This window comes from Lactuca saligna, chromosome 7 (genome assembly GCF_052625555.1).
Source record: "Lactuca saligna cultivar CGN05327 chromosome 7, ASM5262555v1, whole genome shotgun sequence".
Classification (NCBI taxonomy): Eukaryota; Viridiplantae; Streptophyta; class Magnoliopsida; order Asterales; family Asteraceae; genus Lactuca; species Lactuca saligna.
The window spans coordinates 6980084-7006269 of record NC_136423.1 but is presented as its reverse complement, the minus strand read 5'-3'; the positions used below and the strand labels follow the sequence as shown (position 1 = coordinate 7006269).

The following is a 26186-nucleotide window of genomic DNA, read 5'->3' as shown; positions in this document are numbered from 1 at the left end:
TTGTTTTGCTTAAATTAGTTTTATGGTTGCTCTTAATAGTTGAAGTGTATCTGATTGATACAAACCTTCAATTGGCATCATAGCAGGTTTTTGATACACTCAAGTAATCATGTCAACCTCTTTTACTCCAAAATCAATTGCTTGTAACAAGATTCATTCGTTTGATAAACATAACTTCTCTGCATGGAAATCAAAAGCCATGGAACCTCTCGAGCTCGTGGGCCTTGATATACTCGATGTAGTCAATAAAGGTCCTATCGCTGTTATGCATCAATCATCTAGTGATGGTGCATCTGGTAGCAAGCTGAAAGGGAAACCTGTTCCTGGATTCAACAAGGAAGAGAAGAGGATGTTGAATCTTGATGTAAAGGCGAGAACTACTATTGGAAACTCACTCCCATTTTATGTCTATCGTTTGGTTCAAAACTACTCATCACCTCAAAATATGATGATCACTCTATCAAATTCTTTTGAAAAGGAAAACTCCTCAGACGATAAATGTAAGTGTCACATGGCTCAGGTTGTTGAATCACACACTAAAACTGATCATGACAATATTGAGATCCTTCACGTTGATCCTCCTCACGTTGCAAATGACCTCAAGTCAGAATGAGACGATACCTCGGTGTATCGGGTAAAGAATCATGTTAATCTCTCCTCTGTTGATAATGTTGAAAAAGATGACTCAATTGATCTCTTATGTTTAAATTTATTGGTCTCAAATAAAGAAAAATCGTTTCAAATAAATATCATGGGTATCATCTTAATAAAGCAGTTTATGGCTTAAAGCAGGCTCCTAGAGCATGGTATGACACGCTGGCAAGCTATCTTCTTCGAAGTGGATATAAACGAGGAAAGATCGATAACACTTTGTTCATGCATTAAGTCAAAAGTAATTAGATAGGATTTGGGGCTTGTTAATACCTTTCCGTGCATATAAAGATCATCGAAAACATATTTGAAACGAAGAAGTTATGGTTGTTTAAAAATTGGACTTGGGAAGTTATGCCCTATGTTGATCGTATGATAGTCCCTACGATGAGCATAGGTGGGAATGTTAGAAGAGATTTTAGTGACCTGCGCTAAGTGTAGATTAAGCTACGATGAGTGTAGTCGTGTTGTATCAAAACCATAAATCTAGGGTTGTAAGCCCTATTTAAAGGCTCTAACTCTTGAAATTATCTCCATACTCAGCCTCCACCCTCCCAAAATGTCCCCTTGAAACCCCAACCACCATTTGTGAGTTTTGAGACCTTGGATTAACTTGTGTTTTCTTTTGAAGAAAGAAGGTGCTTGTAGAACCACTTAGGAGCTTCAAGTTGTGTGGATATGGGACTTGCAAGCCAACATCCATCCCTATGAGGTGTAAAGCTTTAATCTTGATGTTTGTTCATGATGGATCTAATGTGGTTATGTAATTATATGTTTTTTATCCCCATAATCTTGGTCCATGTGAGTATGGGTTACTCTATACCATTTGAATGTCATTTTCTGATTTTTTTTAGGTTATATAAACATAAAAATGAGAGCTTAGATACTCTCATCCTTTCATGCATGAGTTCTTGAGCAAAAAGATGACTTTATGGACTTGGGGTTTGGTTTTGTGCTCCTTATAGCCATGCAAATGGATAAAGTCAGAGACTTTATCCATTAAGATGTTCGTTTGGATCAGATCTTATAGATTGAGGAATTAACCTTCTATATTAAGAGTTTAATATATTTTTTGGGCATCAAGGGTGCTACGTTGAGTGTAGCCTTTTGTACATTGAGCGTAAAGCAGTGTGCTACGTTGAGCGTAGTGTCTAACCGTTTACTTTTTGACTAGTTTGACTTTTGCCCAAATGATAGAATTGAGTGTTTAGCTAAGAGCTAGTCTCGCTTTGGCATTAGGTATCTTGTGTTATCTGTTTTGTTGATGAGGTTTGTTGTTGACCTTCTAATGTTTACCTTGAGTGAGTTTTCTCACTATACTTTGTACTGCAATATGTATCCTTGTGTGTAGGATGTTTGTATGTTGTAATGATCTGTTAAATTGGTAAATCTGTTATGATTACATGTATTTGTTGGTTATTGTTTATGGGAATATATTGACACATTACAGTTAGTTGAGGTGATACCGCTTTGCGTTTTAGGCCAACAAACTCGGAGCGGTCGAGCTATATACTACAGTGTAACGTCCCAAAAATTCAGAGTAAAAGTTCATTTTTAAAACAATAAGCCACACAAATAAGTTATTCCAAAACCAATTAAAATCAAGCTAAAGTTAAATATATATTAATTAAAGTTTTTTGCCTAGTTTGACAATCAAATAAAAGTGTAACGCCCTATTCTGATTTGTTTCCTAATGCGGGGTGGTGAACCGAAGATCGAGTATCATCGAGATTAGGGCCTTTAAGGAAAAGATATTTAGGCCCAATTGGGATGGGTAAGGAAATTTGGATGATCCGGGTGTTCGGTTTGTGTTTTGGAGCCAAAGGGTATATCGGTAAAGTGTCAGTTCAGGCTTTTATGAAAATTGGGTTTTAGTTCTGGAAGTTTTAAGGCAAGTATGAGTTGATATAATCATAGAGCTTCTCGTTACCTTTCCATGGATATAAGGATCGTCGGAAATGGACTTATAACGAAAAAATTATGGCCTTCGGAAGTTTGGTGGTTGTAGGTTTTAGCCGGGTACGTGGGGCGTACTAGTGAAAAGGGCAGTACACGGGGTGTACCTTGGCATACGTTGGGCGTACTGACCAGGATGGTCGTGGATGCTCTACGGAGTACGTTGGTCGTACTATATGTACGTTGGGCGTACTCCAATCAAACCCAAACCCTATTTTAGGGTCTTGGACCTTATTTAAGATCTTTATCTCACAACCTAACACTAATATCTTCATCCTCCATTCCTCTAAACCCTAGAAGTCGACCCTTATCCCCATTTGAGTGGTTTTTGAGCTTTTGGTGGTATTTCAAGCATTTTTGTGATCTTTAAAGAAGAAGAAACTTCTTGGAAAGGTGTGGGATTGCTTGGAGCTTTTGGATCCAGGCTTGTTGCATCTTGATCTACATTTTGGAGGTATAAAGTTTCTATCTTGATGAACTTATATGTTAGATCTAGTTCATGGGATATTTTGAGCATTTTGGGGTCTTTTGTGATAACGATGGGTTTTTAATCTACTCCAGAAGCAATGAGTGCTAGATCTTAGCTCCATTCAGTCCCAAGGTTTGTAAAAAGGCAAACTTTGTGGTGTTTAAGGTGTCATGCATGTATTAAGTCATTCATTAAGATCTTTTGAGATCTAGAGCCCCATTTAGTCATGCATGCACATAAAGTTGGGAACTTTATGTGATTAACCACCTTGTGGAAGTCAAATCTAAGTTTGGATCGAAGTCTTAATGGGTTAAGAGATGAAATGGAAAAGTTGCCCATGTTGGTGTGTATGTTGTGCGTACAAGCTTGTACGTTGTGTGTAAAATCTGTTTATACAGTACGTTGAGCGTACAGGCTGAGTACGCCCTACATACTCAACATGATGGGTTTCTTTTGTTTAGGCTTCGATTTTGTACTTGAGTAGGCTTGGTTGCCTTGGGCTATTTTAGGCCATCAGAATGCATGGATTGGGTTGTTGAAATTTTGTTGGACTTCTTGGGAAAAGGTGTTGGATTAGTGTCTAAGCCCGTAACTATATTTGATAAGTATTTGACCCAATTGTGCATGGTCCTTTTGGGTTGTCTTCACCAAACCAACTTGATAGGATGATTTGTGGAGAAAAAGATTAATTATGATTTATTAATATATTATATGAATAATATATTAAATTAGAAATCATATAGTTTAATTAATATTAGACATGAATTAATTAAGAAATTAATTCTGTGGCTAAAAGGAATTAGTTAAACTTTGGGGACTGATGTTGTAATTATAAGATAATTGCATTGTGGGCTATGGATTCCTAAAGGGAAGGGAGTTGGACGAAATCTATGGGAAGCCCATATGATTTTCGTCCAAGGGCTAAGCAGAGAATTAGGGTTTCTCCTGAAACCCTAGCAGCCCACATAAGTATAAATAGACCCCTAGGGTACCCAAAAACGCGGCTAACCATTCTTGGAGTTCCTTGGACGGTTTTTGGTGCCTCTTTCTCTTCTCCTAAGTCATCCTCTTGCTCTTGGTGTTTGTGAGCCATTAAAGGTGTGACACTTGTGACACTAAGCTTTCAGAAGCCAGTTGCAATAAGGAATAGAGTGTTATTGCTACATAACAATTAAAGGTAAGATCTAAACCCTAATTTATATGTTAAATTGTTTATTGTATGCTAGATCTAGGGTTTATGGCTTTGGATGATTATTGCATGCACATTAGACAAACTAGATCCAAAGCTTTAGGATTTGCATGTACACCATAGGAATGATGTAGTGCTCATATCCCATTAGTGATATCATAGCCTAGACTGTTTGTTTAATGTATTTGATGCTTTAGATAATCGTTCATGCTAAAAATCGCGAAAATCTGCAATCTGGAGCCTGAACTCGCTGAGTTCATAAATGAACTCGCCGAGTTCAATGTGAACTCAACGAGTCCATCCTTGACTCGACGGGTTTTCAGGTCCGGTTGCTGATTTTGTGGGATTTTGACCTATTTTGCTGTGGGATAATTACCAAAAACGTTTTTCATTAATAAAATCCGAATTTTATCATTATTTGGTGATTATCCTTACCAAAATAGTAGATAATAGTCTAAATTAAGATAATTACTTGTTTTATAAGATAAATATTAATTATTTGTAATTTTGTTTTTGAATTATCTTGTTAGAAATTGAATTAGGTCAAATTTAGATAATTACCAATTATTTGATTAATTTTAATTATTTGTAATTTGATCTAAATAGTTTTGAAAAGTTTCAAAATTTTCCCTTAAGTTTTGGAATTTAAATTTTTGATTAAAAGTTTAATTTTGAAATATTTAAATTCTAAACCCTAATGTTTTGAAAAGTTTCAAAACTTGCCCTTAGTTTTTGGAATTTAAATTTTGATTAAAAGTTTAATTTTTAAAATGTTAAATTCTAAAACCCTAATTTTTGAAAAGTTCAAATTGCACCCTTATGGTTTTATTAAATTAATTAAGTGTATAATTAAAAAAAAAAGTTAATAAATCCATGGTGATATGGTTTACATTTAATAAAATTAAAAGTGTAATTTATTAAATTAGACCACATAATATTTTAAAAGTGTAAAATACACCCTTATACTATATATAAAATTAAAAGGTCTAATATTATATATGTATAATTTAAATGTTAGTCTTACCGTTGGTAGGCCTCATTCACGAAACCAATCTATGAGGGTGGGGGTATAAGATTATGGACTATAAAATGACTATTTAATGGGTGTCCACTCTCACCCACCGCTTCCTTGATTGGTGGATGGTCGTTAACCGAATGGGTAGGATAGGGCAAACCCTTTCCATTAAAAGTATAATGAATTATAAAGTAACTAAATGTTTTTACAAAATTCTCAATCTTACTTAATTTAGGCAAAAGTGAATTTGATGCAATTCCATGAAATTATACTTTGTACCCTTGCTAAGACGTTAGTGGAGAGTATGTGGTTCACCGACAAACTAAATGGGTTCTAAGAAAAGGTAGCAAACGGTGACTCAATGTTTGTCATAGTTCGGTGGAGCGTGTATGGTTAACCGACACATCGAATAGGTGACTGTAACATTGGGGGCACCATGTGAGTTTGCATGGTTATTCACACCCTGTTTTGGTGATCCTCGGCATCCCAATCACAAATCGAGGGGCATATCGAGATCTAAACATGCCATTGAAAAGTTCAATGAATCTCACAGGATTTAGGAGTTTTCAATACATTTAAAACTTAATCTCTTTTTCGTTTTTCATGGTGGAAAATTAGTGAATCGTCATTCACTTACCTTCAAATGTTCTGCAATTTGGATTACGGCATCCCTCTTCCAAGTTGTAGAATATTGTGTTGAGACCTAGCCTTAATATCTCATTTGGGTGTTTTATTAAGGACTAAATCAATCAATCATCTAACTTGAATTTTCTCCCGTTTTGTAGACGTCAAAGTATGACAATTATGGTCTCCTCAAATCCCTTGGAACAAGATTTCCACATGATGATGATATTCCACGATTCGATCGAGGAACAAGAAATCATGCTTCAGTTCCTCCACCACCTCCTATTGTTCTCCCTAACCCACAAGTTCAAAGGCTTGAAAAGTTCAAGCTCACTCAATCCCTTTTGGCAAGTAAACATGAAGAAGGAAAGTCAGTGTGTGCACATGTCTTAGAGATGAAGTCACACGTTGATAGGTTAAGAATGTTGGATGTCGTTGTTTGTGAGAAGTTGGCTGTTGACTGGGCTCGTCAATCGCTTCCCAACTCATATAGTGAGTTCGTAAGAGAGTACTGTATGATAGACCATGATGTAACCCTCATCGATCTCACTTATTTGCTTGTTGCTGCTGAATCAGCAATGATTTAGCGCACTGGAGAAGAAAAGTTGATTGGTGGATATGTCTTCCAAACCTCCATGGATATAGCCAATGGCAACAAAAGGCATGCCATGGTCGAAAATTTTGATCATAAGAAAAAAGGCAAAGTCTGAAGTAGTTCTGTGTGATATTCCAAAAGAGTCAATTTGCTTTTATTGACAAGAGAATGGGCATTGGAGACGAAGTTGCCTTGTCTACTTGAGAAATCTAACAGATGGGAGAGTCAGTATGTATGACTCTACTTCAGGTAAAATCCATTAACTAACTCTATAAGTTCATACTTTTTGATTCTTAATACATTATGTGATAAGATTACATTTTTGATGTTTTGTAGAATCGAAGAAAAGAGAGGAAGCTTAAAGGAAGAAGCGTGTTGAATCTGATCGTGAAGAAATGGATTTCGATCGCATGGATTCAAAGATCGTATTTTTTGAGCTGCTACTTTAGAGATAGTTTTTCATTTGAGTTGCGTTGTAAGGACAAATTTTTCCGCAATAAAATAAATTTTGATTTTGTCTTATTTATTTATCCTTGCAATAACATGTATGAAAAATTGATGTTTGTGTATTTCTATTATTAGCAATGTTGAAATGGATGCGATTCTTAGTCATGCTATTTATGGTAGTGTCATAATTTTCTAAGTAAGGAAAGATTCTCATCGCCCAAGTTTCAATTGGATAGAAACTTGAAATCGTACAACTTGTATTGTGTGATGTATGAAAATCTTGGTACTTAAGTAATTAAGACTAATTCCTTGTTCACATAAGTATGTGAGTCAAGTGAAGAACTAAATTAAATGAACTAGCACACAATGTTGTGCACTAGTCAAGTCCACCATAAATAATAATAACATTATTCGTCATGATTTACTAAAAGTCTAGTAAATGTGGTTATACTTACAAGATTAAGTATAATTTTGAATCATTGAAAGGTTTCAATGAATGGCAGAACGAATAAGTAGAATAAATGAAGGCAAAAAGATAAAAAGTTTCTCCAATATAAGAAGAAGGGAGAGTACTTTTGTATTGTGTTTTATGATCGTATTAATGATTAAGAACCATATTACAATTCATCCTCTAAGGACACCTTAGTGCACTAGTTAGGCTAAGAAGAGGAATCGAGAATTGTTGTAATAGTTAAGTCAATAAGATGAATCGTACTTCGTTCCAAAATCAAGTCTTAGATTCATATTCCAAGATTGTGACTTGAGTGACATAATCTTAAGTAGGAATGTTCTTACACTTGCGTATTTTGGTAAGTAGCGATGTCTTGAATAAGACAAAGACCAACTAGTACCAAATTGTGTGTAGGTTTTGTCTTGATATAGACACACACTAACTCTTGGATATTTGTTTTGTTAAGAAATGTTTCTTGATAAGAGAATCTAATATGTCAAGAGGTCACTGGGAGTCTAAAGGTCTTGAAAAGTTTCAAGAACAAATCAAGAAGTAAATCTATTAAACACTAGCACACGACTTGAGGTTTGTAACCTATTGTGTTGACAAAATTTTATTTCTATGCCATTCCAGTAAAGTTACTAATGCATATGAGTTCTACGAGTTCTCAATTGACTACATAAGGGCAAACACCTTGTTCAATGAACAAGTTCTATCCATAAGAGTTTGGATTTGTCACAAACATTATCTTATGATTATGGTTATGATAAATTTGCATGGATAGGAAGTAAGAACACATGCACCATAAAATCTAAGTTTCATAAGGGTTCTCTCCTTCATGAAAACGATTGTGAGGAAATGCTTTCACTAAGAGATATTATAAGCAGATAGCGATTATGTAAATTGCATTCTCAAATTCGATTATGATTACGACATCCCTCTTCATAGCTCGAATTATGAGATTTGGCAATAGGTCTGAACATTTGAGACTTAGTAATATAAGTTAGGAATTAGTTTAGACACACATGTGAGCTATCTGAGGAAAGTTTTATGAGTTTGAGAAGCTTAGATAAAGGCTTATCGAAGCACATCGTATTGGAAATATGAAATTTGGAAGTCAATAAGTATTGTCTTCTAGAAGTCCAACTGTTTTCTGAATACGTGTCAAAGCTAGTGGGAGTATAAATGTTATGCTGGAATGGATATAATCATCATGTTAGTGGGAGCATGATTATTATTTTAAGTATTGCAAGTTGGCAATATTAATTATAGAAAAACAAAAGTTTCACTTTGCAAAGTTGCAGGGGTTGAAGAGTTGTTTTTGCTATAATTAAGGGAGATGATGTTATACTTCGTTTCCAATCTAAAAGCTTAGATTAAGAAATTTTAATTGAATTTAGTCAAAGTAATATTTATTAGTTGCATTCTCAATGTTCGATTATGATTACGGCATCCCTCTTCATAGTTTGATTTTGAAAACACGGTAAATAGAAATATTATGACAATATTATAGCAAGAAACTGGTAAAGTATCACATTTTTACTGCGAATCGTATCCCATACACTTCGGGTATAGGATCGATTGCATATGCTGTAATATTCGACCGTTCTAAAATTTTCCAGATGCCTAGGGCATTTAGAGGGAAAAAGGGAATAGAACCAGATTGGGCCCAATTTGGAAAATTGGGCCATAATTTGGCCTTAGATGCTTATTTTGGATTTTGGGATTTTGGACACTTAGATTGGGCGAGGTTAGAGAAAGGGTAAAAAGATATTTTACCCTAATTTGGAGTCTTAGTGTGAGTCAAGACTCAATTGTTAATTATGATCATTTGGTATTTTGTAGCGTGGGGATTTTAGCAGATCTGCAGTTAAAATTTTATTTGTGGGTTTCAAGTATCCAAGGTGAGTCTCCTCACTAATTTTAGCGGCTCGAAGGCACCAATGCCGACCCACGGTTGCTATGTAGAGTGCTAGATGTATGCATGACTCTTGCATGTGTAGGTTTTTGTATGCTTAGTGGGCGGGAACCGATGGTTATTATGTATGCTAGTATCAAGTTATGCATATATGATTTGTATGTGGGCGGGGACCAATGATAGTGCAATATGCTACTATATTTATGATTTTCACATGTGTTTGAATGTTATATGATTATATAGTTATATGTATAGTGGGCGGGGCCCGTTATGCGTGTAACGTCCGTAGATCCGGGCTAGCCAATTTAGAGACGATAAGCATCAAAAATGACTTTTTTAAGGAAGATTATTTAGAAGAATTAATCTTAACTAATTTATAGTATATGTTACAAGGATTCCGTACATATAAAGAACGTCGAAATCCGAGTTATAACGAAGAAGTTAGACATGTCGAAGTTTCGCGAAAGAACCGGCACGACACAATGCGACGTAATTAGTGAATTTACGTTAGATCGATATTTGGCCTTAGCAATCTAAATGAAAGTCGTAGAATACGTTAAACTACGAGCGTGCATAAAAATAACGTCTAAATCTGACTTCGTATGAGGAAGTTCTGATTTTTCGAAGTTTCAGCTTAACAGTGTACAACCCGAAGTTCGAATATGAGATCGAGCAATATTTAGAGAAAAAAATCTAAATGAGAATTGAAGATCTCATCGATAGTAGTGTAACGACGAAAAGACGGACGAAAACGGATGTTAGACGAAGGAGTTATGAGTTTATAACGGAGTTTTCCTGTCCCGGCCTACTAAAAATAATATAATGGAAATAAAGTCAAAATTAGCCGACAGAGTCTAAATGAAAGTTGTATATGTTGTTTTTACCTACGCATCGATATAAAGAACGTCAAAAACGGAGTTCGTATGCGAAAGTTATGAATTTCTAAAGTTCGAGGCGCGAAACCCCAAAACTGTCAGAGACCACGACGTGGAAACAGTGCCCACAACGTGGCATGGCTTCTGACACCTTTTGGAGCCTGACAGAGCAAGTCGACGATGACGCATGCAATGACGACCAAGCCCACGGGGTGGAAGAAGTGCCCACGACGTGGAAAATGAGAAAACAGCCTTATAAATAGATTTGAAAGGGTAGCCGTTTGTGGTTGCCAAATCTCTTCTCTCTCACCCATATTACCTCGATTTACGTGCAAGGAAGTACCCCCGAAGCCCCAGTATCAAGACCGAGACCCGAAGCAAGTCCTGAACCCCGAAGATCCCGAGAAGAAAAGAGTTTCTGAGCTGAAGCTCTGCCCGCAAGAAGCCCGGTGTGCGAAGTGATCCCGGTTTCACCGATGAATACTACTCTTAGAGCTGTAGTGTTGTCTAAGCATCGTCTAACCAAGTGAGTGTGTAGTCACTTTATTCTAACACATAAATATTAAGTATTTGCTATGAAATACGTGTTATGTGTATAATATATTGTTGTTTATTTGAGATGATCATGGAATGGATGAATTATATAAGTTTTAATGAGTTAAACTATATATGTATTTTGTATCTAAAAAATATGTTGGGTAGAACATGGGTAGATGAGGTTGTTGGTTGGTGATAAAAGATGGGTTGGACCATGAGATAAAAGGATAAAGAGATAAACTTGTTTTAGATTTGGATGTATGGATCAGATCAGGAGGTTAGTTATAGATCCGAGAGTATGGATCAGATCAAGATGTTAGTTTTAGACACGAGAGTGTGGATCAGATCAAGAGGTTAGTTTTAGATCCGGGAATATGGATTAGGTAAAAGGCAAATTTAAGATCCGGGAGTACGGCTTATGTATTTTTGAACTACGTGTTCATTCGATAAGGTATCATGTGTATAGTCCCTTTTAGGAACATGATTTTAATACGAGTATTGATTAAAGTATGAAATATACATATGTATGTGAAGTATTTGTTATTGTCCGAAATACGTGTTAGATATATTTGATGATATACAACATGTGAATCAGATATGGTTCAATATGTGTTAAGATGTGTATATATGATATTATTACTTAAAACCTTGTGTTAAGTATACACTAGTTGGCGTTGCCTAAACGGAGATAGTATCAAAAATTGATTATGGGCATTATAGGCTTGCCTAGTGATGGGTTAAGACTTAAATAGGGGTGTTTAGTTCAATTAAGATTAAACTTTGGGTAGTCTCCTATTAAGAGTACGTGTGGGTGAGATTGATGATCGGTGGAGTACGTCCTACATATAGAAGTACATTTTATGTACGCAGTCCTCTTCAAAGCTCTGTGTCTTGGGTGCTGCTTGTGCCAGGGTACTATTATGTTCTCGGGTACGAGTCATTCTCATACCAAAGTACTACAATGTGCCATAAGTACTATCATGTACAAAGTCTTTTTGACAGTTTTGTGTGTCGATTACGGGAGCGTACGAGAGTACTCTAGTAGTATTCCCCCATACTTTTATTTTGAGAGAGCTTTGGAGTCAGTGTTTCTTTTATGAGGTGATCGACCGAAGTTCATATGTCAACGTTTTCTTTCACGAAGTAATTTAGGGAACTTCATAGACTGCCTAATAAAGTGTTTCGGTAATAGACCACTCCTAGGTATGTCTGGTGTTATATTGTTGGATAAGGTGCGTTTGGGGGTGAAATACCTCATGTATTCAGGCCACTGCTAGGCAAAGTTCGATGTTGGATAGGGAGAGTCTGGGGGTATAATATGTCATGATAGTCAGACCACGCCTAGGTATTGTTATCTAGATAACTACCCCTTACTTAATTGTATGGTGGTTCTTTCTTTTACGAACGAAGGTTCGTGGTGAAACTTATTCCATTCCCCTCATTTTATGTCTTAATTAATCCTCGTTTGCTGCTAGGGAATTTCCGAAGCAGCCTCATCAGTTTGTTGTTCATATCGATTCCTTAGGCTAGATCTTGTAGGATCATTGTATAGGGTCAGTATGTGGGGAATCGACGGGATGGGATAGATTGTTTTAGAAATATGATTTATAGGTGTTAATAATATTAGTGGTTTTGCAAGATCGAGATATACATTATTATCACATTGTTTGAACTAAGAGCTTTTGTACTCTGTGTTCCTTAGGTGATTGGGTTCACCAGGGATATTTGAACGAAGTGTTCATTAAGTGTTTTTGAACTAGGCGTTCATTAATTATTGTGAACTATGTGTTCATCAGATGTAATCTAAGAACCTTGGTAGCACTAAACTTTATGCCAATTCCTTAGGGCAATCCTTAGGAATGAATGGGAGAAGGGTAATCGGTTCTTAGGGTAAATCTTTAAGAATTAAATGAAGATAATGGGGGTGTGTAATTGGATTAATTGTTTGATAAGTGAATATAATAATTATATTATTGTGGGTTGAAAACCCTATATGCTCACCAGGCTCCCAAGCTTGACCCTCTCAGTTTTCTTTATATTACTGGTTATGGCACGAGAACATAAGTTGGCTGACATAACGAGAGATTTTGTATTATAGGCCAATAGTTATGAATAACTGTTGTAAGGTCTATTTTGCTCTATTTATGCTTTTTGTCTGTATTGAACATGACATCCCGAGATTTTGATATATTATGAAAATAAATTTCTTTAAAGAAATGCTTTGATAAATTCTTATCATATTTTGTTTTGGGAACAAATTCCGCAATGGTTTTCTTTAAAAGATTACTCTGATTTTAAAAACAAAGCATAAACAAATCGGTCTTTTCTGGTCATGAAAATTAGGATGTCACAATGCGAGTGTGGGCGGGGCCCGTTATGCGAGTGTCAGGGGGGGGGGGGGTTATGTGATAAGTTATGTATGGTATGTGGTATCTTGGAGAACTCACTAAGCTTTGTGTGCTTACAGTTTTTAGTTTACGATTTCAGGTATTGGGCTTTTTCAAATGGAAGAGTCCGGGATGGTTGTAGGGTACACACCACATGTTTCCACATTCTATGATTTACTCTGATTCGATGATGTTTTGATAAATCTTGATTATCATGGTTTTATGGAAATGATATGTATTAAGGTTTTATTTATTTTAAAAACAAAAAATTTATGTCATTATTTTTGGGACGTTTCACAAAGTATATTTTTATTTTCTATTATATAAATCATTAATAGAATGAAATAAATAGCAATATATATGAATTTGTCCATGTTTATTGATTTTATTATCGGACTAGAACCTGTTTAAAAGCTCCACCGATACACAAATTCCAATTCCAACGCACAAGTTACAATATGTTCCCTTAGTAGTAGTACATCATCTTCCCTTATCAAACCAAAGTTTAATATATGTAAAAAGAACATATACATATATATAATCATTGAACAAAAATCTTTTCCAAAATTGTAACATCCTGATGAGGTATTTCCATTTTTAACCCCAAGTATGAAAATCTATTGCATTCTTGCATGTGTTTATGTGGTGTATGTATACTAGACAGGGCCCGATGCCAGGTTAGGCCTGATGAATGTGATGTGGCGGGGCCCATCTCATATTACTGATATATATGTTTTAAGTGGGGCCCGATGCAGGGCGGGGCCCATTATGTGTTTGATATGTATGGTATGTGGTGTTTTTGGGAAACTCATTAAGCTTCGTGATTACGGTTTTCAGTTTAAGTTTTAGGTACTTCCGGATCCAAAGGGAAATGTTCGAGGTGATCACATCGCACACACCATATCGCTTCGCTTTTTATTTGATTCTGATGTATTTTGATGTTTCGATCATACTCTGATTTTATCATGGTTTTATGAACATGTTTTGAATGACGGTTTTATTATTTTAAAAATGAAAATTTTTTGTCTTAATTTTGGGACATTACAAAAACAAAAATCATGATCAATTTATAAACTAATCACACTTACTTACACTTATTCAAACAATTGTTCCCATAAAAAATCAACTGAGGATAATATAGATAAAAGATGGAATTTTGAAGATTTACTGTAATTAGGATCTGCAAACCATTCACATATAACAACTTCGTCAAAATTGTGATTTAATCATCAAGAATTACATAAAAAAATCAAAGAGATTAATACGAGCATGGTGGCAAAGAAACTTCTCAAGAAAACATGAAAAAACAAGAGAGGGGTGTTAATCACATACCGTAAGCATAAAGGGAGGTGTTGGGTAGAATTTCAAAAAATCAAGACACACCCCTTTTCTTCCCTCTGAAACAAATCACCGCCACTAGGGATCACATCTCTGCTCATTTTGAATTGATCTTCAAGTCTAGAAAAGAGATTGTAACGACCCAATTTTCAAGGCCAAAAATTTCATTTTTGAATTAACGCATTTAGCAAACATTTTACCAAAACATTGTCAATAAAACATTCATTACAAAATCATAATGCTGGATTTCAAACCATAACATCATAAGTATTGAAAATCAGAGTACAATCCCAAAAACTTCTTGCGGAAACATGTGTGTGTGTGTGTGATGCGCTGATACACCGCCAACTCTTTCCCCTTCGATAAAGAGGTACCTGAAACCAAAACCAAAACTGTAAGCACGAAGCTTAGTGAGTTTCCCCATCATACCACATACCATATCGTCGGTATCTTTCAACCGGTAACCATCATCAATATCTTTCAATCGGTAATCAACATCGATATCTTTCAACCGATACCTAGGGACTATTTCACCCCTACTACTAGCATACAATCAACAGATATAAGCATACAGTCAGGCATATCCGGGTACTGACCTACCGTTGGGTCCTAAGGACCACTGTCAGGGAAACTAATCCCTACCATACACATAACATACTACTCAGATAAACTTCATAACCAACACCTAACCAGACCAAGTTAATTATCACAAAGACCATTATCTTCTAAATACCCCTTTTTGGTGGGACGGCATAGTGGCCTTAGACCCACCCCTACTGGAAGGTACCTCACCTTAATGTCGTGTAGTGTCTGAACTATCCTCGGTGCACAAGTCGACTCCCAACGACTCCTTGATCCCTACACGACAACCTTAAAGTCAACACATATCACATACAACCCTAAACAGGGTTAGCCCAAGTTCAATCAAAGTCAACATTGGTCAAATTCAACATTCAGTTGACCTGACTCACCGAGTTGGCCTACCAACTCGTCGAGTCCATGCTTCTCTATGCCTACACAAAAACACCGGCTCCATTCGTCGATTCTAGCAAAAACTCGACGGGTTCTCATTCAATCATAACATCGGGACCATCTTCATCCGACTCGCCGAGTTCCTTCTTGAACTCGTCGAGTTCATCTCCAACTTAAGAACCTGTCCAGTCTATGACTCGTCGAGTTGTGTGAACAACTCGTCGAGTCCATCTTCAAAGATTGGGAGATTGGTATGGACTCGCCAAGTCTGCTCACACCACTCGTCGAGTCCCATGGCTCCCAGGTCCCCTTTCACGTCAAAACCCATAATGGACTTCCTTCCTAACACTTACCCATTCACTGAAATGGTTTGGGTGCACAATGGTCACCGACTCGTCGAGTGCCAAGAACAACTCGCTGAGTCCAACCTTGACTAATTCCATACAGTCGATTTAAATGAGGTCTAACACACCAAAACCATAGATCTGGCCTCCTAATGCCCATTTTATACGTAAAGTTCCAAACTTGATGCACATGCATGGGGTTTTTAGCTCAAAAATCCATATAAAGTGTCCTACAATGTGCATAGGGCTCTCATGGCCCTAAAGTTGGAACCTTTATGCCATGAGACCCCTCTTAAGGCCCATATCTGAAGGCTAGAGTCCACATAACACTCCTTAAATCCGAAAATGGCTTGAAAGCCCTAAATGCACCCAAGATCTACAATCTAAAGATGAACAACCAAATGGAAGACCAAAGCAGGAGCATTTTACCTTGATTAAGCTGAAGATGGAATGAGGTTTCTGGATCCACAAGCCCCAAGTCGAATACTCAAGCTCCTCTTCTTCCTTCCAAGCTTCACAAGTCAACAAAAGTACCAAAATGGCCTTAACACACACACATACAATCGGCTAGGATTTTGATATGCAACTATAGGAGAGTGTTAGGGACAAGGGAGGCTGAGTTAAGGTGTTTATATAGGGTGCAAACCCTCATATTATGGTTTTTGTCAAGACAGCACGGACTCGTCGAGTCCGGTCTCTAACTCGTCAAGTCAGCCACTTAACTCCCGTGTCCAATCCGCTTCTACTCGACGAGTTGGGCCACCAACTCGGAGAGTCCCAGGCCAAAATGCAAAATACTTAATTTAAAAATACGTACCAGGAACCAGGTACTACAGAGATGAAAAAAAAAACGGGCATTCAAAAATCAAGACCCTCTCCCCTTTTTCAAACTCATCAACAAATTGGGTTGTGTAGTCTAGTATCACATTCAAGAAAAATCAAAATCAATCCTTTACTGAATAAAATTGATTTGTAGGTCTTGAATCTCCAAAGAAAATCGATGAACAAACAACGAGTTGCAGGAGATCGAATGGAGATAGATTTACAGGTTTTGAATCGAGTTGCTGGTGTTGCAGACATGGTGAAGGAAAAAGATAAAAGGCTCTGATGATGGTGTTAGAAGCGTAATGGTGGTGACGGCTCATAGAGATCCGGGTTTAAAGGTTTGAAATTGGTATATATAAAGAGAAAGGAAGAAGGAAACATGATGAGGAATGGGAGATATTCTAGGAACCTAATAAAAATAGGATAAAATCTAGTGATCATAATACCCTTTTACTCTATTTTCACTTTACAATCTCGTCCCATTACTTTTAGATATTACATAAATGGCCCATTCATATTAGCCTTAGATCTTAATATTTGGACGGTTCATATTTATTCTCGCATTCTCAATTTTTTTAGCATTAACAATTGATCTTAGTTCTCTCTCTCTCTCTCTCTCTCTCTTATATATATATATATATATATATATATATATATATATATATATATATATATATATATATATATATATATATAGAGAGAGAGAGAGAGAGAGAGAGAGAACGACACCAGGGATGGGTTCCATTCCATTTTAGTGTCTTTAAATAAAAAGAATGCTAATAAACAATAATCAGATGCATTCCACGTGAAATTCTATTTATTTGATGCATTTTATCAAACACCATATATGCATTAAAACATCAACAAGTTTCGATTATTATAGTAGATGAGAATTCGACCAATGCATGGAAATTATAAGATTGATACATATATTGAACACATAAAATATAACCAGATGAATTACAGAAGAAATTAACAGTAAATCAATAAACTAAAATTGTTAATCTTATGAAACTGGAATTGTATTCGAACGTGATGTTGCAAGTTAAAGCTTTGAAGAAAATGTGATAACAACCGAATATACTTAAACATAATTTTCAACAACGATTTTGGAAAGGATATAAAAATATATATATTGTGATCCATATCATAATATTTTTAATTCTTAGACTCTTTGAAAATGAGTGAAGATCTGCCATAATTTTGTAGATATGTTTCATATATTAGATGTGAATGATAGAATATGTGAAATATCTCTACAAATTACGTGATTTTAAAAAGGAAGGAATTATATTTATGTTTCACAATTATGTTGAGGTTTATTTAAGTTGAAAACATTTCATTTATAGTGTAAGGTATGGGTCTCGTTGAGATTCGTTGTGGCTGAGGTGGACGCTCAAAACGGCGTTGCATCTCGTTCTACACCCCCTCCCCCCCCCCCCCCCCCTCTCTTCTTGCTGTGTTGCATCTTCTGGGCGTTACAACGTATCAAAACGGGAATAAGAGCCAATAAAAAATCATTTCTCTTCCTCTTTCTCTCTCTATCTTTTTCTATCTCTTAACAAGTTCGAACATTGAAACACCATTTCCTACATGGTGTTATAGTGGTGTTAAAGCTGATGTGACATGTAAGAAGACGTTATAACACCGAACTATACCCAATGCTCTTATAAATTACATTATCATTAGAGTAGTTCGTCCAACTTTAAAATTTAGTTAATTTTATTTTCTTTCTTTTATTTAAAAAAAACGATAATTTGTCAAGTGGAATAAAATAAAAATAAAGAAAATTATGTGGCATGAATAAGAAAAATATTATTTTACTTCTATTTTCTTTTTTCTATTATGGAGTTCGGTAAGATATGGGGTTTGGTACGAGATTATGAGGGCGTTGGGGGATCGACAGTCTTGAACTCCAACCCACCTACCCTCTTCCTCCTCCATTTCTGGTCTCAATCTCCACTTCTCTACCTCCACAAAATATTGTTAAATCAACCGTACCTACTACGTCTTGGTGTAAAAACACACACACACAATTAAGGAGAATGGCGACTAGCATTAGCAACGTTGCCCAGAATCTCCAAACTGCCAATTTCGCTTCCAATCTTTCCAAATCCCAAAACCCCTCTTCAAAACCATTATCTTTCTTATCCTTTGGATCGAAATACAAAACCTCAATTACTCAAATCTCTGTTTCTTCTAATAAAAACCTTGGGAGAAAATCCTTCACCGTTTCGGCTTCCGTTGCCACCACGGAGAAGCCATCGACGGTACCCGAGATTGTGTTGCAACCCATCAAAGAGATTTCCGGCACCGTTAATTTACCCGGCTCCAAGTCTCTGTCTAATCGGATTCTTCTCCTCGCTGCGCTTTCTGAGGTAGTTTAATTTGATTTGATTTAATAAACACACGTACAATGGAAATAGCTCCTCATTGACTTTGAAAGTCAAACGGTCACTTTTCAGTTTCGTAATCGATATCGTTTTTAAATAATTTGGATCATAAATCTCCAACCAATTTAAAATTCATAACGAATACTACCATTTAGATGACGTTTATTTCAATATTGCAAGAAATTTATGTCTTTGCTGCATTTAAAAGTACTTATGTCTATATACTGTTGATCAATTCACAGAGTATGCTTTAGAAATCTTAAAATCCCCTGCACCATTTGTGTAAAAGTTGATCGGGGTACTTGCGGGGATCATAACAATCCTATAAAAACCTATCTTTAGCTTTCAATTCTGTGCGATACGAATCTGAGTGCATTACTTGATGCCACTTCTATAAAACTTTCCTCAGGGAACGACCATTGTTGACAACTTGCTCAACAGTGATGACGTGCATTACATGCTCGGAGCTTTAAGAACATTAGGGCTACGTGTTGAAGAAGATGGTGCAATTAAAAGGGCAATTGTGGAAGGTTGCGGTGGTCTGTTCCCAGTGGGTAAAGAAGCTAAAGATGAAATCCAGCTTTTCCTTGGTAACGCAGGAACAGCTATGCGGCCATTGACAGCTGCAGTCACTGCTGCAGGTGGAAATTCAAGGTATTTGACTCACTATTTTCATATATTCTCTTTCAAAATTTCGAGTTGTGCTCACATGGCAAACTATTTCTATAACTTATGGAAAACAAAATTCAAAATTTCAGCTATATACTAGATGGGGTTCCTCGAATGAGAGAGAGACCAATAGGTGACTTGGTTACAGGCCTAAAGCAACTGGGTGCAGATGTTGATTGTACTCTTGGGACAAATTGCCCTCCTGTTCGTGTAGTTGGAGGTGGAGGTCTCCCTGGTGGAAAGGTAACATTTAACATTTTTGTGATTTTTTAGAATATTGTAGCCTTTGTCCAATCGGAATCAGTTTGTCAAATTTCATGTCATGTCATAATTATGTGTTTTGATATTTTACAGGTTAAGTTGTCGGGATCTATAAGTAGTCAATACCTTACTGCTTTACTTATGGCGTCTCCACTTGCACTTGGAGATGTAGAGATTGAAATAATTGATAAATTAATTTCAATTCCATATGTTGAGATGACACTGAAATTGATGGAACGCTTTGGTGTCTCTGTTGAACACACGGATAGTTGGGATAGGTTCTTTGTTCGAGGTGGTCAAAAGTACAAGTAAGTCTTGTTTTTTTTTTTTTTCAATTTGTTAAGTGTTATCTGGATAAATGATATTCAAAAAATTGTGTAAAGTTAAGAATTTAAGGGATGATATATACTTGTTTAGGTCGCCTGGAAGTGCTTATGTGGAAGGTGATGCATCGAGTGCGAGTTACTTTTTAGCTGGAGCAGCCATAACTGGTGGCACCATTACAGTTGAAGGCTGTGGAACAAGTAGTTTGCAGGTGAACATGGCCCCCCTTTATCTTTTCCAATCAGATCATAAATGTTTTAGATAGTTTTCCAAACTACCAAAAATATCATGTTTTTGTGTGAAATGTATATTTTCTAATTGACTTTCTGTGCTTCTTATACGTGTTTCTTTGTTTTTTATTTAATTAAATGAAGGGAGATGTTAAATTTGCGGAAGTTCTTGGACAAATGGGAGCGGAAGTGACATGGACCGAAAATTCGGTCACAGTGAAGGGCCCACCGAGGAATTCTTCCGGAAGGAAACATTTGCGGGCCGTAGATGTAAACATGAACAAAATGCCGGATGTTGCCATGACTCTTGCTGTGGTCGCCCTCTATGCCGATGGCCCCACCACCATTAGAGACGGTATGTTAATAAAGTGTTGTCAAAAAGGGTAAATTTGTAAATCACTACGACTTAATGGAAAATCCACTTTCTGTGACGTTCTCAATTAAGTCGTTCTTTATGTATTAATTCAAAAAGAAATATTCGTATATAACTTAACGGATTAAGTTTTTCTATATTAGTTGCTAGCTGGAGAGTTAAAGAAACCGAAAGGATGATTGCTATTTGCACGGAACTTAGAAAGGTAAAATAAAAACTACCCTTTATTCGATCGTATAATTAAAGCGTATATATCAAGAATTAAATTAACAATTTTTAAAAAATAATTCAGTTGGGAGCAATGGTTGAAGAAGGGGCGGACTACTGTGTGATAACTCCGCCGGAAAAGATGAATGTGGCGGCGATAGACACTTATGATGATCACCGGATGGCCATGGCTTTCTCTCTTGCCGCCTGTGCGGATGTTCCGGTGACCATTAAGGATCCTGGTTGCACTCGGAAGACGTTTCCTGATTACTTTGAAGTTCTTCAGAGATTCGCCAAGCATTAATGTGATTTTTTTATGGGTTGTGGTTGTTTGATATTTTTGAAATTAAGTTTTGTTTTGTTTGTAAGGTGTAAAATATGTGATTTTTTGGACAATGACTTTGCTTATTATGAGATTTGAGTGTACGTGTGAACATGAACATGATTTTCTGTAATGAACAAAAGTATAGAGGTCTCGTTTGTTTATTTATATTTCTGAATTCACATTTGGTAATTTGTTTGTTATGTAAAACTATGTAGGTATGATTCTATGTTGATCATCTTATTGAACTTGTTTCGAATCACGTTTTTTGGATAATAATTTTTGGATTATGAATGTTCTAAAAGTCCAAATTTGTATTTGGTGTTCATTTATTTATCTATTCATGAACATGTTCTCCCAAGTATTTGTTCGTTTATGTTTATTTACCGTATTACCTAGTACACACGAAAACAGAAAAATATATTTGTTTTAGCTTATTGTTTTGTTAAATTTAAACAAACAACGTTTGTGTTCTTTTAGTTTGTTTACAACAACCCTAGTTTTTAACAGGAGATTATGTTGATGTAATGTAAGTTGAAAATGTTCAGATTAAAACTAACAATCTTTTAATATGTATTAAAATGGGTTTTGCTTGGGTTTACAATTAACAAACTATTGTTCATTAACCAGACTTCACTTTAAAGTAAATGAATAATATTAATCTCTCATCTCATTCTCATTAAAGAAATCAACTTCAACTCTTTAAGTATCAACAACCAGACAGAATGAGCCCGACTTGAACTCATAATGGGCTTGGGTTTGAGTTGGAAACAACTTTTTAATGGCCCACACACGCTCCTCCTCATTTGTCAAAATTTTAATTTGTTTGCGTTTCCAATAACTAACACAGAAAAGTTTCTTTACTTTTTATCATAATGATAAATTTTATAATGTGATCCATCTCTTTGGTTCAATTTTAAAAGATTTAACTAACTACTTTCTTAAAATAGCATATTCTAAAACATAGCTAGCTTTTCGTATAACTAACACCAAATTTTATTGTTTTCTAATCTTATTCATTTTCCAAGTTCCTGTAAATCCATTTACCTCCAATTGTGGCGCTAATAATCCTGCATTTCTGATCAAGATCTATGATCTATACTTTTTTTTTTGTTTTGTTTTTTTACCTCGTACAAATATAAACCTCATATTATTAAAAAGAAAGAGTTCAAACCAATATCAGAATTTCAAGGTGCATGTACCTAAAGTATATTCTTATACTCATTATATATATATATATATATATATATATATATATATATATATATATATATATATATATATATATATATATATATATATATATATATATATATATATGGGACATGGTGCCAAGATTTATAAACAAAGAGAACATGGATGCCTCAACTTGTGACTCAGATTTCTCACATGCTTGCATCAATTTGGTGACCTTTTTAACTATTATTTTCATGAATTAAATATTAAAAAATGAGTTGAATAAACTTAAAATCGAGATTCAACTCATGTTTCTTGGAACTTTGTGAATGTTGATTATAAGTTAAGACTGGACTATTTTGTGATCTTAAATAAATATAATAAAAAAGAAAAAAATAAATCCGGCCCGCATATTACGTATGAAAGAAGTTGCATCGTCAATAACGTTTACGTAATTTTGGTTGCATTCATTAATTAAAAAAATATTGGTCATATTATAAAGTTATAATATAGATATTACCATATGAATTACATCATTTACATCTCTACCAGACTAACGGTAACCAAAGTTTAAGTAGTTAATTTACTAAATAAATTTGTTAGTAAATAACTTTTAAATATTTGGTATAAGGTCATTTTCTTGATCATTATATTTTTGAAGATAAGAAAGCCGTGTCATGTGAAAATTGGATGTCACATTTAGTGTCATTTAGTGTGAAGCTCACATGACATATGAAAATGAAGACTACTCTTATTTACAAATAACTCCCCGTATATGCCTCTTAAATTGGTGCAAAAAGACCCTTGGGTTTGCACATTTTTATAAAACCCCTCTAAATATGTTATAAAAGTCAACGTGTTTTACCTGTCTTAAAACCTTTTATTACGCGCAAAGAATTGTTTTGTTTTCTAACTCGCACATACATTCTTGGTGGTAAGTCATTGTGTATTTTAATATATATAATCTTAGTTCTTTTGATAAGTTCTGTTCAATAACAAATGTGTGTATACACTTAACCCCATTTTACAAAAGTTAAAATCTAAGTTCTGTGACATAAATATCCAAGCATAATATAAATGTATATGAGGTTATGGGGGTGTCGTAGAGTGTTTACCGACGGTATGCGTATATGGCAACCATTGTCGGCAGTAAACACCGCCCCTCAGCCATTTGATTTACCTGTGGTGATTTTTATAGGTATGTTATCACCGTTCAATTGCAAAAGTTTTACCCATAAAATATTTTTCAATTTAAGTTTGTGATGCATTATGATTTGTACTTTCATGCATTAAGTAAATACTCAAGAGTGGTAGTAAATTCTTATGGTTTGGAAATAATTTTATAGGCAAAAATATCACCACACCCCTATCATAGGTAAATATTTGTAAGAAATGCAAATGTTTATCAGGTGTTTATCTCACATGTTTTTACCATTGACAATAGCATCACCACACCCTATAGCCTAATAAGAGAATCACAACAATGCTTATGTGGTGTCTAGTTAAAATGTTACATCGGTTGCTTTTTTTGTGCTAGAAGATTTTTTTATTATTTTTTTTTGCTAAAATAAGCTTTTTTTAGAGTAAAAAATAATTATTTATAGCAGAATTTTAAATGTTAAAAACAAAAAATTTTAAACATCTTAAATATATTATATTAACAACTTAAAAACATGATTTTTTGTTGAATTTTGACAGCTCAAAATCATACTATTATCTATTATATTCATATAATTAACATATATAATATATTAACGAATCCTCATGTCGGTTTCGTGATGAAAGTGCCCACCCTACCCCCACCCCTAATGTTTTAATCAAATATTCATCGATGGAATTAGGATCATACAAGATTTTTTGACATCTTTTTAAAGAATCATCAAATTAACTCATAGGATTGAGCCACCTATGATAGTTTAACTTTGAGGAATCCCCTAATATTAGATGTCGACCTAATTATGTTATTATTTATCATTCACCATGTCATTAATGTCATGCTATTTTTTATGTAATCAAATTTTATGTTTTGCTAATCGAAAGTAATTGTACTTCAAACATCTCCTTTTTCATTTAAAGAAGACATAACACAACAAAAATAGATATGGAAACTGAATACTTTCATTTATATAAAACAAAATAACAAACACCTTAAACCATAAAGTAATAGACTCCAATATACTCTATGGAACAACAATTGACCGTTAGAAAGAAATTGTGTTATTAGTGCATTTACTAGCGCTCGTCCACTACATTATTAAGGTTATATTTGGCGTATTAGCTGAAAAGCTGGCTGATAGCGGAAAAGTTAACTGTTAAATAAAAAACTAGCTGATAGCTGAAACGTTAGCTGATAAAAAATAACGTTTGGTAAAACTAGCTGAAATATATAAAATTACATAAAAGGATATATGAGAGTATGTGTTTCAATAACCAATTAAGGAGTGTATTTGAAATATTTTTAAAAAGCTTCTAAAAAACTTATCTAAATAGCTTTTCAAAAAACTAGCTTATATATATATATATATATATATATATATATATATATATATATATATATATATATATATATATATATATATATATATATATATATATATATATATGGGAAAAGTGAATATACCCTTAAGGGTATATAAGCTTAGGTACCCTAACTCACTATAATTAGTTGTTTTGTTTGATATATTCATTATAATGTTATTAAACTTCAACCTTAATTTGATTTACTTTGAAGATTTTCGAAAATTCACTATTGTTTTCCTCTTATATCACTTATTTTTGCCGAACACCTATTAGGCTATATATATTATAGTTGAAAATGAAAATTATGTAAGAGGAAGATAAATGTGAAATTTATAAAAATTTTAGAAGTAAATCAAGTTAGAAGTTGAATTATAAAAACATTGGACAATTACAATGTACACATATGATACAAAACAACATAGTATGGTGAGTTTGGGTACCTAAGCTTATATACCCTTAAGGGTATATATATATATATATATATATATATATATATATATATATATATATATATATATATATATATATATATATATATATATATATATATATATGGAAAAGTGAATATACCCTTAAGGGTATATAAGCTTAGGTACCCAAACTCACCATAATACGTCATTTTGTTTGATATATTTATTATAATGCTCTTCAACTTCAATCCTTAACTTGATTTACTTTCAATATTTTCAAATTTTCATTATTATCTTCCTCTTACATCACATTTTTTTACGAACATCAATTAGGCTATATATATTATAGTTGAAAATGAAAATTATGTAAAAGGGAAATAAATGTGAAATTTATAAAAATCTTTGAATGAAATCAAGTTAGAAGTTGAATTATCAGAACATTAGACAATTACGTCTATATATGATACAAAACGACGTAGTATGGTGAATTTGGGTACCTAAGCTTATATAACCTTAAGGGTATATTCATTTTTCCCACATATATATATATATATATATATATATATATATATATATATATATATATATATATATATATATATATATATATATATATATATATATATATATATAAAAGCATGATATATTATTTAGTTGAAAAAACCAATGCAAATAAGTCGAAATATATAATTTTTCCCATATTTTAGT

At 34.4% G+C, this 26186-nt stretch overlaps 1 protein-coding gene across 1 annotated transcript; it reads left to right on the top strand.

The window, feature by feature from the left end:
- The first annotated feature begins 18453 nt into the window (after positions 1–18453).
- On the top strand, positions 18454–21540 carry LOC145004029 (RNA 3'-terminal phosphate cyclase/enolpyruvate transferase, alpha/beta). Its single transcript, XM_078962936.1, has 8 exons — positions 18454–18971; positions 19396–19640; positions 19745–19898; positions 20010–20224; positions 20334–20451; positions 20615–20825; positions 20987–21048; positions 21136–21540. The coding sequence occupies exons 1-8, from the start codon at positions 18639–18641 to the stop codon at positions 21352–21354; spliced, it is 1557 nt and encodes a 518-aa protein (XP_078819062.1). The 5' UTR covers positions 18454–18638; the 3' UTR covers positions 21355–21540.
- The last annotated feature ends 4646 nt before the right edge of the window (positions 21541–26186 follow it).